This window comes from Clarias gariepinus, chromosome 25 (assembly GCF_024256425.1).
Source record: "Clarias gariepinus isolate MV-2021 ecotype Netherlands chromosome 25, CGAR_prim_01v2, whole genome shotgun sequence".
Classification (NCBI taxonomy): Eukaryota; Metazoa; Chordata; class Actinopteri; order Siluriformes; family Clariidae; genus Clarias; species Clarias gariepinus.
Genome location: NC_071124.1, coordinates 11,902,718 through 11,919,748, shown reverse-complemented (window position 1 = coordinate 11,919,748; position 17,031 = coordinate 11,902,718). Strand labels below are relative to the sequence as shown.

Genomic DNA, 17,031 nt, shown 5'->3' with positions numbered 1-17,031 from the left:
AGACATGCTCATTTATCAAGCTAAAATGTATTAAAAATCGCAAACTGTGTTACTCACGGGACATGGAGCCCATCCCAGGAGGCCCAGGGCAGGGCACACTGTGGACAGGGTGCCAATCCATCGCAGGGCACACACACATACACACACTCATTCACACACTATGGTCAATTTGGAAATGCCAATTGGCCTAACCTGCATATCTTTGGACTGTGGGAGGAAACCGGAGTACCCAGAGGAAACCCACCAAGCACGGAGAGAGCATGCAAACTCCATGCGCACAGAGATGGGAATCAAGACTGGCCAGGAATCGAGCCCGGACCCTGAAGTTGACAGCCCTTACGGTACAGTATACTGTACCGTAAGGGTTGTCAACTTCAGGGTTTTTTTTTTTTTTTTTTTACATTTATTCCTCAAAGATGATGCTTCACCATTATTTTTCCAGATTTTAAGAAATTTTACAGCTCTTAACCAAATTTTACTAGTTTCAACAATCTCCTTAGATCGATTTTCCCCCCTAATTTAGTCATATGCAATTCCTCCCCATCACACTTCTGCACTTGGCAGAAGCTACTTTTAGTGCACTCAATTCAGACAAGTAGACATAAGTAAGTGACCATAACTACCTCTGTGTAACAGTACGGAGGTCTCGCTTAGTAGACAGACAGACAGACAGACAGACAGATAGACAGATAGACAGACAGATAGATAGATAGATAGATAGATAGATAGATAGATAGATAGATAGATAGATAGATCGATCGGATAAAAGTGCAGCCCTAAAACCAGCAGAGGGAGACATCAGATCATTATTGTAAACGCACATCACCACCAAACAAGAGAGCTGATCCTGTGACTTGTGAGAAAGAAGGGCCCATCACCTATGATGGATAAAAAGTTTCACGTCTTCCCAGACTTCAGTCCAGAGATCAATAGCCAACATGCTATTTTCCAAAATCCAAGCAGAAACCACATGCCATGTTCGATCAGTATTATCTGGCCACAATCCAGTTTAACCACTAGACCGCAAGAGTCAAGAGTTGCTTATGGTTTACAGATTCTGTGGAGGAACTTTCATGGCAGTGATGATATTTTAAATGGCAAATCCCTCCTGTAGCCCCAATAGGTCTAAAATAATTGTATTTCAGATAATAAGTGTAACATACTTATTAAAATTGACTTTAATGAATTATCCATAAAAGAGTCCAGCTTTGATGTGCTGTAATTATTATTAGTATTACCTTTTTTTCTCATATGTTTGTGACCCACAGTAGTCTAATTGTTCTAAAATAGTATACCGTCAGGCCTGCGCCTATTTACTTTTTACCCATTCATCTATCAACTACTGTACAGTATACTCACTGCTATCTAACAAAGTTTCTATTAAAGCAAGAAAGATTCAGATGAGAGTATGCAAAAGTTCAAACTTCATGTTTATTCTTCTTAGTACTTGTTAAATATTGTGTCTATTGTATTGCATATATCTTTTATTTAGTTTGTGCATATTTATATGTGACCCTTATCATTCAAAGTCTCTGGTCAACTATACATCTATACTGAATAGTTTCAATAGTAACTTATTCATTTCAGAAAAAAGTGATGTTAATATAATAAACTGGAATGTTAAAACTTGTTTATGAGAATAAACAACAGAGGACTCTCTCTCATCTACAGCATCTTGAGGTAGGCACAGCATTTTTTTTATAAAAGTCACTTAAGAACTAAAAACCACTGGAGAATTCGAAAGACTGGGTAAGGCAAATATTTAATTTAAATGGGTGGGAGGGGGTTAGTCCAAGTACTGGAGAAACAGATGCGTCTTGAGTCGTCGTTTAAAGATGGTCAAAGTCTCTGCTGTACGGACATCTAGAGGAAGTTCAATCCACCACCTAGGTGCCAGAACAGAAAAGAGCCTGGATGAATGCCGCCCTCGATCCCTGAGAGATGGTGGAATGAGGCAAGCAGTGCTGGAGGATCGGAGGGAACGTGGTGCAGTGCGTGGTGTAATTAGCGCAGAGAGGTAAGTGGGTGCTGGGCAATTTTTAGCTTTGTAGGCAAGCATCAGTGTTTTGAATTTGATGCGGGCAGCTACAGGAAGCCAGTGCAGGGAGCGGAGGAGTGGGGTGGTGTGGGAGAACTTGGGAAGGTTAAAAACGAGACGTGCTGCTGCATTCTAGATCATTTGCAGAGGACGAATACCATAGCAGGAAATGCAAATGTGACCACTTTCTGTTTTAACGTCGAGTATCTTTACCATAATCTGTCAATGGGGTCAAATTTGGGCACCTCTTGCGCCCCAGAGGTACAACTTATAGCCTCTTGCAGGGTATGTTCTGACACAGCTTGCAATCCATCAAAGTTAGTTTCAATGTTCAGTCTATGGGATTAGAAAAGTCATAGCACCCCATTCCCAAATAAGCCGCATAATTTGACACCTCTTTCGTGGGTCTACGACAAATGGTATGGGACCAGTTACTCGCCAAATTTTGTACGAAAGGATAATAAAAAAAAGAAAGAAAAATAATGCAAGATAATACAAATTAAGCTTCACAAGCACCACTTATTAGTCAACAATATTTTACATTTTTGTAACTAAATCACTATGCATTGATTCACTATTTTTGAATGCAAAAATTGTCTAGGTATTCAGAATATCTCAATTCACTCTTCCCTATTAAACAATCATCTTTTCCAACCACCTTCATCAGATAAAGACAAAGGCTTTTCTGTTGTGATATAAGCATATATGCCAGTTTTGCACAACTATCCAAACAATTTGGACTGCCTAATGTTCATTTCTTCTGCAACTTACAAGTCAGAGATTTTTCTACCTTTTCCAATTACCCTATCTTATTTGGACCCTCCGCCTAAGGTGAGTATGCACAATAAACTAAGTAACTAATCTCAATGATTTATGGTAAGATTATAAAAAGAAACTGTCCTTCTCTTATATTCTTGAACAATGTGAAAGGGTCACAGGGAACTCATTATCTAAAGCGGACTGGGATAAGGCTATGTCTAGGGGTCAATTCTCCTTTACATGCTCAAGACATGCTTTAAAATAGTTTAAAGTGCTATAAAATCTGCATTACTGTAAATCCAGACTTGCAGGAAAACATAAGTCATATATGTGATGAGTATAAAGAAACCCCTGCAACTATCTATTATATGCCATGGACATGTCCAACACTTGTTTCTTTCAGGTCTATTTTTTGGGCAATTAAAGCTTTAAGTATACAATATTTACATGAGGAGGTAGGTTATGGTAATCTGGAGCTGTGAATACACAAAAAAATCGCAATTGTAGAACTACATGTTCTACAATTGCTATTTTTGGTACATGATATATGGGTTGCAAATGTCCTTAAATATGTATGTTCTAAAACTGCTATTTTTAGTGTATTCACAGCTTCAGATTACCCCAATCTACCTGCTCATGTAAATAAGGCCATTGTTTCTCCTCCCTATTAGCCGTTCAATCCTATTTAAATGGAAAGAAGCAACCATTTAATTGGAAAACCTGTTAAGAGTTTAAATAAAAACAAACAAATAAAACAGTGCAAGGATTTGAATCAGCATATAATCTTTTTAAGTTAAAAGTATGATTTATTTGATATTTTTATTTCATGTTAATAATTAAAGTAAAAAAACTCATCATCTAATGCTCAAATATACACATATCTAAGTGTATAATATCTAAATTTTTCAACATTTAAGGACATGAGCCTTAAATAAATTGCTACAACTCTTCATTATTATGTTCAATACAATGTGGATGTGGACATGCTCACAATTTGGTGACAATTGTACAAAGTACTGTATGTTTCATAATTCACTAAGTGTATGTGTTTTATCCAAGGACGTAACTTGGATTTCACCACTGGGGGACTGAGATCTCCACCCTTGCCCAAGGACATGCCTACATATATATGAAAATAGGCTATTTCATATTCATTTTAAGACAATGAGACATACCAAAAGAGCAATCAGTGTATATGAGCACCAAATTTAAAATGTATCAATTTGTTGTTCCAGCATTAGTAAATAACAAATCCTTTTGGGGAGAGATTTTTTTTTTTTACTTTTCGTGTTGGCCAACCAACAACCTAAAATCTTTACTCTTTCTCTTTTTATTGCATATGTGCTTTTTATTGCTTATACTGTACCTCCAGTTACTTCTGCATGCAGAGCATGGATTGGACACCACCAAGTCTCACAAAGGAGGGGGGAATGTTATTCTTTGCTTGCCACTTTCATGGAATTGAGAAATCCAACCACTATCAAGTTTTATATTAATTAATAACCAGGATTGTTGTTGTAAGCAATGTTGTCACCTTTGCAGTGGGCTTCCCAGTTCTATTAGGCATTGTGTAACCAGGTAAAAATCAAGTAAAAACCTTGTTTTTTAAATTATAGAAAGTTAAAATTGTTGAAAAAAAAAAGAATAATTCTTTTTTGGAAAAATTTGAATCTTGTGAAAAAGGTGTTTTTATATTTTTATATTTTATTTAAAAAGTGAACATTTATATTCTGGATTTATCACAAGCAGATTCACAATACAGAAATGCCCAACTTATAAAAAAAAAAGTTAATTAATGCACTCAATATTTGATTGGTGCTCCCCTGCATAAATGAATTATAGATTGTGATGCACTGTCTCCAGAGTCACTCCACTCATGCTCTCCAAAGTCTCCATCGTGAAGCTCTCTAAATTTCTTGAATTGGCTTTGCTTTCATAGGGCTGTTGTTATCCCTGTTGTTTGTGCCCTTTTTTCTACCACATTTTTACCTTCCAGGCAACCTTGTGGAGGGTGTCAATGACCGTCTTCTGGACAACTGTCAGACATCACCATGATTGTGGTTGCGTGTACTGATCTAGACAGAGAGATGCACAGCACCAACTGTAGGCTGAATCATCAAAATTGAAACAAACCGTCTGGAAATATGAGTTTCACTTTTTGAGTTAAATTACAAAAAACAAACAAACAAACAAAAAAAACCCTTTTCCACATTTTTTTTAGATGCGCTGTAGTTAAATAGAGCTACTATGCATAAAGAAATACCCTAGAACTTGAAGAGGAAAAAAAATATTAAAGAAATGGTTGGGCTTACTTTACAAATGGGTCATACACGTTTATGCATATTAATACATTTTAATTTGTTCAATAAATGGGTATCCTTTCAGAAGATACCCTTACATTCTCTTAACTTGGATGCATCACATCTTAGACACTGAATATGGCCTCATACTCATGTAGAATAAGCTCAACAATTTGGTTTTGGTAAACCATATTCACCGCCATGTGTATGTTCTCAATCTCAGGACGTAACAGGGTTGGGCCAAACACGATTGCAACACTCTGTGTGGTCATCCTATTTTCCTCACCATGCTCTATTACTCTAAAACACATACATGTTATACAGACACGCATAAGTTATTTAATCATGTTGTATAGGTAAGTATATATTTTTGGTGTTTTTTTTTAGTTTTTAACACAACTGTTACATGTATATATTTAAGTATGTGAATTTGTAAATGCATGTGTATATTGTGTATAGTAAAGTGGAGTCTAGCAGAGACTAGTTCTTTGTCCTGTGTGTCAAATTTGTGTACATTTATACTCACTTTCTCAGGTGTTTAAAAAGTTCCTGCATTGTATCGTGGTGGGGTTGAGGCAGCTGCTTGACTAGATCTTTGATGGCCTGCACTTTTTGTTTATACTCTGTGATTTCTACAAACACACACAGGCGGAATCTGACTTTACGGTACAATTTACACACTTAAAAAGTCAGGAGGAATCTTGTCAATATGATAAAAAATGTTTTTTTTTTCTCTCTGTCACTTTTACTTCTACTCATACATAAAACACATACATACAGGACACAGAGTTACTTTCTACTTACTGATGGCACTGAAAAAGTTACTGAAGTAGGCATAGTTAAAGAGTGGTTCTGGAAGCTCTCGGAAAAACATCTTAAGTGCTCCAGTAGCCACATGAATGTCCTCCCATTTACTTTCTGCCAAATTTATATTTTCATCTAAGAGAGGTAGAATAAGCAAAGGTGACTGATGTATATAGGACATAATAATATGTGCATAATATAAAGTACCTGCAAGCAGCACTCTGCTTTGTGATGATTTATCATGTTGGGATGATAGTTCAATGCCAGTTGTGTGAAATGTATTTGACTAATGATTAAAATTGCAGTTAGATATTAGCAGAATGAAGCAGCACCTCAAGTTTAAGTTTAAACTGACTTTTAACCTTTTTATTTGTCACACCCCAACCATTGCAGACATCCTCAGAACCTTGTATATGAAATGTCTTAAGTTTGGTTTGAATACATATACTTATTGATGACTTAATGATGTTTAAGAAAACCAGCTCAGCTTTCTTAGAATGATATGGTAATATTTGAATTATTGGGATTAACACTCTTCTAAGAAATCTGACATCACAAAAATCTGATTGTGAAGACAGCCCAATAATCCTAGGAAACCCTTTTAAACATTTAAGAGTGAAATCCTAACGGCAGCTTTTACAGTTTAAGAAAAAGAATTAAAAAAAATTTTCGCCCGAACATGTCCTGTAGCCTTTTAAGTTTCTTCCATTTAAATAAATATGAGTTACAACTCTTTGAGTAAATTAGACTCTACCTCATTAAAAGTAAAGGACATATGGGCATCATATTGTTTACAAATGTCAACATGTTTGTGTTCAAGAGAATCCCCAAAATGCGGAGGAAATATAAGATACAAGATTTATGTTCAGAAAATGGTAACAGTGTATTTGATATATATGACATAGCATAGGCATAGGTTGATCAGGTTTAAGGTATGAGCAACAAAAATTATTTTGTTTGCAAAAGTAATAGTTCATGAGACATGGACTACATGACAAAACCTTGTGCTACTTTGCCACCTTTAGGCACATGTGGATCCCTTTTATGTGCCAGAGTAGCAGGTCCATTCTATACAAGAGCACTACACTTATGGTCTCTCTTGCACTTAATGCTTGTACACCTAAAAATCGTAACAAAAAAGGTTCCAGGACCAAGTGCTTGGACCCAAGATAAAGAGCAGAATATGTCTTTGTACAGTACCCTCTCAAAAAGTATTGGACTATAAAATTAAGAAATCTGTGTCTAAGAACCAAAAGAGCTACATGAGTAATTGATATTTAATATTTATATATGATCTTGATATTTATAACTAAAGGTAAACACATTGTGAAAGCACAAAACGTAACACAATTTGTCTTAACACAACCAACTGTCAAGTAATCCAAAATATTGGATGCTGTTCTAAGACTTTCAAATAGTACTATATGGAGTAGCATACAGTAGTTTCCCTTTAAACATATGCAGACACATGCCCATGCATGCACACATTAACTAAAGGTATAATATATTACCATGATTAACAGCAAATCTTAGCTTCTGTATGACTGCCAGATTCCCACTCACTCTGTAAAGACCATCCAAACTCAAACCTAAAGTAGAAGAAAAGTAGGGTTGTATTAAGTGAAGAAAGAGTTACAAGGTTTTGAAAATTGGCCAATTGTGTTTAATCTACTAATGCAAATATAAACATAAATTATTCACTTAATTTCTGTGGTTAATTTATTATTCTATTAAAAATGGCATTTTAGTCCAGACTGGCCATTTATGTGCGTCTCTCTGCCAGCTATAATATTTCAGATAAATCTGAGACTGATGAATGCACACTTATCACTGAATAACTGATTAGCTAAATATATTAGATGACTGTACCTTGATTCTCTATGTATTCAATACAGATCTTGACAAAGTGAGGGACAGTAGTTTTCTCTCTCTGACAAAGACTGATCAGATCACAGCCAAACACCAGATCTACACAACAAAGGGATGATAAAGGTGTTGTCATATGCAAATACCAATGTATAAATATATATTATGTGTGACTATCTTTACCTTTGATGTAACCTTTGTCTTTAACAGCCTGCAGAGAGGGTCTACGTGTAAGAAATTTCTTCAGTCTTGTTTTGGTTTTCTTCTGTTGGTCTTGGTTCTCCTTCTCAGGTTTCTCTAGTCCTGGAGATTCTGGCATGTCCTCTTCAATAGCCTCATCAGACTCCCAAGCCTTAAAATTCATGTACACATGTACAGTGCATCCAGAAAGTATTCACAACGCATCACTTATTCCACATTTTATGTCATGTCACAGCCTTATTCTAAAATAGATTAAATTCATTTTTTTCCCTCAGAATTCTAAACACAACACCTCATAATGACAACATAAAAAAAGTTTACTTGAGATTTTTGCAAATTTATAAAAAAAAAAAATTGAGAAAGCACATGTACATAAGTATTCACAGCCTTTGCCATGAAGCTCAAAATTGAGCTCAGATGCATCCAGTTTCAGCGGATCATCCTTGAGATGTTTCTGCAGCTTAATTGGAGTCCACCTATGGTAAATTCAGTTGATTGGACATGATTTGGAAGGGCACGCACCTGTCTATACTGTATAAGGTCCCACAGTTGACAATTTATGTCAGAGCACAAAGCAAGCATGAAGTCATAGGACACAGATCTAGGGAAGGTTACAGAAAAATTTCTGCTGCTTTGAAGGTCCCAATGAGCACAGTGCCCTCCATCATCAGTAAGTGGAAGAAGTTCAAAACCACCAGGACTCTTGAGCTCCAGAGCTGGCCGGCCATCTAAACTGAGTGATCACGGGAGAAGGGCTTTAGTCAAGGAGGTGACCAAGAACCCAATGGTCACTCTGTCAGAGCTCTAGAGGTCCTCTGTTGAGAAAGGAAAACCATCCAGAAGAACAACCATCTCTGCAGCAATCCACCAATCAGGCCTATATGGTAGAGTGGCCAGAGAGTTTCATCAGACCTGAGAATTTTGTTTATCATGGTCTGTGAGTCCTTCAGGTGCCTTTTGGTAAACTTCAGACGGGCTGCCATGTGCATTTTACTAAGGAGTGGCTTCCGTGGCTCATTAACCGTTATTAATAAACTAATGATAGTTATAGCAGAATTAATTTAGAAGTCTACAAAAACATTTTGTATGACAATTTACCAAGAAATACATTCAATCCAATTAGAAGGACACCTTCTGAAGAAGCGGCTTCAAATCCTTTAAATCCTTCAAAACAAACAATACTGCAAGAATATGAAAAAGCATCACAATGAAAGAATGCAAAAGTTCTGTAACGTCAATGCGGAGTTTGGAGAAGTTATTTAAAGGAACCAATTCAACCAAATATTAAATAAAACAACCAACTATTAAGTGTTATTAACTTCAAGCACTTTCTGTTCCAATACAGTACATTTGCTCACCCCAAAATTTGATGGTCTGCTTCCAAACATACAATTAATTGTTTATCAAAAACACAAATGTTCTCAGTGTATAATAAAACAAAATAACTGGCCTTGACTTTCCAATATATTCGAAGGGGACTGCAGGTGAAACATGTGAGTGTTGCTGACCTAGGTGAGTGTATAAGTAACATGGAGTATATACAGCTGTTTACGATGTTTGCAGATTACATTGTGCTTTGTAGCGAGAGCAGGGAACAGGTGGAAGAAAATTTAGAGAGGTGGAGGTATGCTCTGGAAGACAGAGGAATGAAGGTTAGCCGCAGTAAGACGGAATACAAGTGTGTAAATGAGAGGATCCCAAGAGAAACGTGAGGATACAGGGAGCAGAGGTAAAGAAGGTGCGGGACTTTAAGTACTTAGGGTCAACGGTCCAGAGCAATGGAGAGTGTGGAAAGAAAGTGAAGAGGCGGGTACAGGCAGGTTAGAATGGGTGGAGAAAAGTTTCAGGTGTGTTGTGCGATAAAAGAGTATCAGCAAGAATGAAAGGAAAGGTGTAAAGGACAGGGGTGAGACCAGCGATGCTCTACGGCTTAGAAATGGTGGCACTGAAGAAACGATAGGAGGCAGAGTTGGAGGTAGCAGAGCTGAAGATGTTGAGGTTCTTTTTGGGAGTGACAAGGATGGATAGGATCAAGAATGAGTTCATCAGAGGGACAACCCATGTTAGATGTTTTGGAGATAAAGTCAGAGAGGCCAGATTGAGGTGGTTTGGACATGTTCAGAGGAGAGATGGTGAATATATCGGTAGAAGGATGCTGAGGTTTAAACTGCCAGGCAGGAGGTCTAGAGGAAGACCAAAGAGATTTATGGATGCAGTGAGAGAGGACATGAAGTAAGCTGGTGTGAGAAAAGAGGATGCAGAGGATAGGGTTATATGAAGGCAGATGATTCGCTGTGGCGACCCCTAAAAGGGAACAGCCGAAAGACAAAGAAGAGGAGGAGTATATACAGCTGTTTGTGTGTGTGTGTGTGTGTGTGTGCTCTTACATTCATATTTATGGTTTCAGCTAGGGCTTTAAACCACTCATTAATGATGCTTTCACTGTCTGATTGAATAAGGAGCTCTGTACCACGACGAGTCTTCACCTGTGAAAAATATTTTAATTAATAATAAAGAAATCTTCACATACTTCACAGATATTCATTTTTCAAAAATCTCTAAAACTTAGGTCTGAGGTCAGGCTGAGTCTTAAACAGAGAGAGAAAATAGATTTTTAACCTCTTTAATGAGATTTGCTTTTGCTATACACGCACTGTACACATGCATACAGACACAAAATAAAACATGTTTTAACCAGCATTTTACCTTTCAAAAAAAATAATAATCCCGACAGATACTGTAAGTGTTTCCACTAGTGTTTTTGCGCGCATGCACCGTGTATGTGTGTGCGTGTGTGTGAAGCTTAAGTAAGAGGAGAGGAGAAATGACACCCTGCTCTCTCCCTCATCTCGTCTTTTACAGTAACCCTTCCTCATCTCTCATTTGAAAGGGGAGAGGACTACTTTGTGCAACGACTTTCACACACACACAAATAGAAACACTGCCTCATCGAGAAAGGCAGTGTGTTAGGGGTAGCTCAGTGGTTAAGGCATTGGACTACGGTTCATAAGATCCCAGGTTCAAACCCCACAACCACCAAGATGCCACTGTTGGGCCCTTGAGCAAGGCCCTTAACCCTCAACTGCTCAGATGTATAATGAGATAAAAATGTAAGTCGCTCTGGATAAGAGCGTCTGCCAAATGCCCAAATGTAAATGTGTTATAATAAACAGTACACGTGTGCTATACACACGTGCACTGGACACACACAACACAAAATAAAGAATGTTTAACGCACAGACATGTGGTTACAGTGTTATAGTAAACAGTACACGTGTGCGGGGATGTTGATTATACCAGTAACAGACGCACACTAAGTCAGAGCAGGGGAGGCAATTACCCACAATTCTGCAGCGCAAGAGAGAGAAAAACCATTGGCTCAGTTGTGATCACGTCATGCTCGGGGTCAAAACAAGAGATGCATCAAAACAATCAGGCGCGTGATACATGATACTTGCTCGTTTTTCAATTCAAAATTCATTCAAAAATTTTTTGGCTCGTCTTGCGGAACGCTCACAAACCGAGGAACTTGCAATCAGAGGTTCCACTGTACCACTGTTTGTAAATTTGTTGCAGTTTAAATAAATTATTCAAGTGAACAAGTCATTCATTCAGCTATTTCTTCAGTTAGTCTTACCTCTAAAACATGTTTCCTGCTGGATTTATCTTTAGATGCCTTCTCTACTGTTGCTCCCCTTAGATCTACACTGAATTCAGGCTTTGATAAGTGGCTCCCAAACTGAAAAAGAGCATACAATATTACACTTAGACACACATGCTACAAGTTAGCAAACGGCAGATTGTCACTTACCCAACTGGAAGACGTAGCCTGACTTTTGGCAAAACTCAATTGGGAACCTTGTAAAACTGTGTAAGATGAAGTCCAGTTTTTACTATGGGTGAGACACAAGACATCAAAAAAGTAAAAAATTGACAACCAGTGTTTTTTGATGATCAGTGTTGTTTGGGCAAATTCATCCATTTAAGTACTAACACCAGGTTCTAATATTAATGTTTCTCATTGCATAATATTTAGTATATCTAAGTGCTTTAATAAATTGAGTCTTTTATTAACTTGTTTGAGTGTAGGGAAAGCTTTCACGCCACTGGCAAGCACTGAAGATTGGGATAATCTGTAGATACAAGTCAAGGGCAGTTTTAAAACATATTAGCTTTTTTTTTTTTTGGTCTGCTTTTATCTTACCGGACTTTCTTGCCATGCTCAGTGATCTTGGTTACATTTAGGGGTCCAGATTTTTCACAGGGCTAAAGAAAAAGTGAGCAAAAAAGCAATGAGATAATGGAGTAGGAGATAGATATTGAGTGTGACCAAAAAGTAAACAAAGTGAATCATGTTAAGCCATGTATACAAAATCAATACCCAGTTCCACACGACCCCTGTCCTCCTTTTAATAGTTAACTATACTGCCCCTACCTATTTTAATGCTATAAAATGGTTACAGGGAAACAATAATTTGATGAAATAATTATACAAACAATTTTGCACTGTTTTCAATCTATCTATTGGATAACAAACCTGGTGTTTAGATATGGAAAACAGCAATAACATTTAATCTGTATAAATATTGCATGTACGACCACTGCATTGAAAAGATATGTCAGCTTAGAGTGTATAAAGTATGGCCTACAGGACATTTGCAGCTTTATGTATTTAAACACTTTTTAAAGACTAGAGGAAAAAAATGCTGTCCATACCTCTTTTATGCATAAGGCTAGTTTTGCTGTGATTGCAGTCTTGACATCTCAGATACTGACAGCAAAAAGTTTTGTTATGCATTACCTTTACTTTAATTTTGTAATGAGTATTTAACTGTTTTTTTTTTTAAGTTTATTAAAAAATAGGCCTATATAATTTGAATATCACATATGCCAGTTTACTCATCTTAAAGCACTGTAAAAATGCATTTATTTAGTAGTTTACTAATTATTCAATAACTAATGTGAAACAAAACGACAGAACTATTTACGTGAAAGCGTTTTGGTAAAATGTGAGAAAATATTTTATACTAACCGAATGAGAACGTTTGGGGGAGCAAGGGTCCGGCAATTCTGAATCTGTGGTGCCAGCTTTTGAAGGTTCCTAAAAAGAAAAAATTAGCAAACACATTTTATATACTGTATATACACTCACCTGAAGGATCATTAGGAACACCATACTAATACGGTGTTTGACCCCCTTTCGCCTTCAGAACTGCCTTAATTCTATGTGGCATTGATTCAACAAGGTGCAGAAAGCATTCTTTAGACATGTTGGCCCATATTGATAGGATAGCATCTTGAAGTTGATGGAGATTAGTGGGATGCACATCCGGGGCACGAAGCTCCCGTTCCACCACATCCCAAAGGTGCTCTATTGGGTTAAAATCTGGTGACTGTGGGGGCCATTTTAGTCGTGTTCAAGAAACCAATTTAAATTGATTCGAGCTTTGTGACATGGTGCATTATCCTGCTGGAAGTAGCCATCAGAGAATGGGTACAAGGTGGTCATAAAAGGATGGACAAGGTCAGAAACAATGCTCAGGTAGCCTGTGGCATTTAAACGATGCCCAATTGGCACTAAGGGGCGTAAAGTGTGCCAAGAAAACATCCCCCACACCATTACACCACCACCAGCAGCCTGCACAGTGGTAACAAGACATGATGGATCTATGTTCTCATTCTGTTTATGCCAAATTCTGACTACCATTTGAATGTCTCAACAGAAATCAAAACTCTTCAGACCAGGCAACATTTTGTCTTCAACTGTCTAATTTTGGTGAGCTCATGCAAATTGTAGCCTCTTTTTCCTATTTTTAGTGGAGATGAGTAGTACCCGGTGGGGTCTTCTGCTGTTGTAGCCCATCCGCCTCAAGGTTGTGCGTGTTGTGGCTTTACAAATGCTTTGCTGCATACCTCGGTTTTTTCCTTTTCACACCATTCTTTGTAAACCCTAGAAATGGTTGTGCGTGAAAATTGCTTAAATCACCTTTCTTTCCCATTCTGACATTTAGTTTGGAGTTCAGGAGATTGTCTTGACCAGGACCACACCCCTAAATGCATTGAAGCAACTGCCATGTATGCTCTCTCTCTCTCTCTCTCTCTCTCTCTCTATATATATATATATATATATATATATATATATATATATATATATACACACAGCCTTTCATTTGAAGCTCATGTAGATAATATTACCAGGATAGCACTTTTTCACCTCAGAAATAATGCCAAGATAAGAAATATATTGTTGCTAAACTATGCAGAAAAACTAGTTTATGCTTTTATCACCTCTAGGTTGGACTATTGTAATGCCTTACTGTCTGTGTTCAGCTAGGTGCATAAACAAGCTTCAGCTAGTCCAGAATGCAGCAGCGAGAGTCCTCACTAGAACCAGAAGATATAAGCACATCACCCCTATATTATCTTCGCTGCATTGGCTCCCTGTGAAATTTCGCATTGATTTTAAAATACCACTCTTGACATATAAAGCATTAAATGGTCTCGCGCCGGAGTATCTGAGCAAACTGCTAGTGTCTTACGATCCACCACGCCTACTTCGATCAAAGGATGCAGGCTGCTTGTCAGTACCGCGTATTATGAAAAATGCAGCTGGGGGCAGAGCTTTTTCTTACAGAGCTGGCAGTGATCCAGACTCCCTCTGCCCTCCGGACCTGTCTAAATCATCCTGGTGCTGGCCTAAGCTGTTAAGGTCTTAACGACCATTCCACAGGTGCATGGTAATTGATTAATTATGGTTAATTGAACATGCATGAAAAACATTGTTTAAACCCTTTACAATGAAGATCTGTAAAGTTATTTAGATTTTTACAACATTACTGTTAAAATACACAGTCCTGAAGAAGGGACGTTTCTTTTTTTGCTGAGTATATATGCCAGATGCATATGAATTTGGGTAACATCCAATTTATAATCCATACGATTTAATATGATGTTGGCCCACTCTTTGCAGCTATAATAGCTTCTCGCTCATCTATGTCTCTATAGACCTTGATTTGTGCACTGTTGCACAGTCATGTTGAAAAAGCAAGGAGCCATCCCCAAACTGTTCCCAAAAAGTTGGGTGCATAAAATTGGCCATAATGTCTCAGTATGCTGAACCATTAAGAAATTCTTTCACTGGAACTAAGGGGCCAAGCCCAACCCCTGAAAAACAATCCCATATCATAATCCTCTCCACCTAACTTTACACTTGGCACAATGCAGAAGTAACGTTCTCCTGGCAACTGCCCAACCCAGACTCGTTTATTGGATTGCCAGACAGATAAGCATGATACGTCACTCTAGACAACACGTCTTCACTGCTCTAGAGTCCAGTGGTGGTGTGCTTTACATCTCTACATCCTATGCTTTGCATTGCTCCTGGTGATGTAAGGATTGGAAACAGCTGCTCGGTCATGGAATCCATTTCCATGAAGGTCAATACGCACTGTTCTTGAACTAGTCTGAAGACCACATGAGGTTTGGAGATCTGTAGCTATTGACTGAAAGTGCAGAAAGTGCAGGAAGTCGACAAACTATATGCACTATGGGTCTCAGCATCTGATGACCCCGCTCTGTGATTTCACATGCCCTACTAAGTTGCTGTTGTCCCAATTGCTTCCACTTTGTTATAATACCGCTGTATAATAACAGTTGACTGTGGAATCTTTAGTAGCAAGGAAATTTCATGATTGGACTTATTGCACAGGTAGCATCCTATCACAGTACCTCGCTGGAATTTCCTGAGCTCCAGAGACCCATTCATTTACAAATGTTTGTGGAAGCATGCCCATGTGCTTGATTGCTTTACACTTTTACCCATGGAAGTGATTGGAACACCTAAATTCAATGATTTGGATGGGTAAGTGAGTACTTTTGTCAATATAGTGTATGTTACCCTCACCCCGTCCTACAAAAGCTACAAACTGGGCAGGGTTAAGATTAGCACAGGCTTCCTCTGAGACAGGTGAAGCCAGTCAACACATCTTTTTAGACTGCTACACATGCCACGTCACAGGGCAGTACATCCTTAGTGGAAAGCATTACTACACAATCATGAGCTTACAAACAACTAATATTAGATTAAATTTAGTGGCTGTTTGGTGTAAATGTCATTAATGAAGTGATTCAGATCATTTCAAATAGAGAACAGCTGTTTCTGTAGGATTTTCTTAACATCTTGCATTAAGTTTATTTTTCTCGTTGGTAGAGACAGATACAGAAGTAGCTTCTTTCGCACACACATTTTCTATATCCGTGTATAACATTAAAATATAAAATCAGCATCAATACTGTATTTTGGCCATATCGCAAATTTTAAAGCTGTGTTAACGCAAGAGGTGGGTAAATGATATTTCATACATTTATAAGGTTCATAATTGCCTTTAACATGCACTTAGCCTCCACTTTAGCTCAAGATGTACCAGAGAATCTGTTTTTCCAAAACTTCTCATAAGTGACTAATTTCATCTAGCGAGACAAACAAATAATGGAGAAATTTTAATAAATTCCTGCACCACTAGGGCTAACAGAACTCTGGACCCAATATAAAGTGGAGCATGACAGCAGGGTATTTACACATAGCAACCAGGATTGCAAGGCCACTAGTAGCTACCCCATATAAAACCTTACACCCAACACCTCTATTACAGAAAAAAGAAGCAGAGCCAGAATTCAGAAACCGAATACAGACCTCGCATGTGATTCGGCAAAGAAGCATAGAGGTGAAATTGTGACACAGAGTAGGGCTGTGCGATATGGACAAAAGAATCCCATCAAGATTTTCACAATATTGTGATTTTGAGCACAATTTTGACACACGCACAGACATGTTTTACAGTGTGAATATTGAAGACCTATAACATGTCTCTAAAACAGACATATGGCGCAAAAAAAAAAATAAATAAAAATCACCTAGTAAAGGTGTAACAAAATGTCTCTAGAGCAGACCTATTGCAAAAAGTAAAATGTGTGCGTGTTAGGGCTGTAGCTGACTTTAAGTATCAAATATCAAATATTATATTAGTACATAAATTTATAGGTTTAAGATTTACAAATTAGAAA

The 17,031-nt window shown here is 37.7% G+C and overlaps 1 protein-coding gene across 2 annotated transcripts in view; it reads right to left on the bottom strand.

The window, feature by feature from the left end:
* Window positions 1-4,497: 4,497 nt before the first annotated feature.
* The window catches only part of LOC128512881 (rho GTPase-activating protein 12-like), a 136,565-nt gene continuing 124,031 nt past the window's right edge, over window positions 4,498-17,031 (bottom strand). For both annotated transcript variants that reach the window (XM_053486368.1, XM_053486367.1), the window contains exons 5-15: window positions 13,001-13,069; window positions 12,173-12,234; window positions 11,780-11,861; window positions 11,606-11,707; window positions 10,356-10,454; window positions 7,951-8,119; window positions 7,771-7,869; window positions 7,413-7,490; window positions 5,902-6,036; window positions 5,624-5,729; window positions 4,498-5,397 (exon numbers count right to left, since the gene is read on the bottom strand). In XM_053486368.1, the coding sequence (XP_053342343.1) occupies window positions 5,223-5,397; window positions 5,624-5,729; window positions 5,902-6,036; window positions 7,413-7,490; window positions 7,771-7,869; window positions 7,951-8,119; window positions 10,356-10,454; window positions 11,606-11,707; window positions 11,780-11,861; window positions 12,173-12,234; window positions 13,001-13,069 (1,176 nt within the window). In that variant the 3' untranslated portion in view covers window positions 4,498-5,222. The remainder of the gene's footprint in view (window positions 5,398-5,623; window positions 5,730-5,901; window positions 6,037-7,412; window positions 7,491-7,770; window positions 7,870-7,950; window positions 8,120-10,355; window positions 10,455-11,605; window positions 11,708-11,779; window positions 11,862-12,172; window positions 12,235-13,000; window positions 13,070-17,031) is intronic.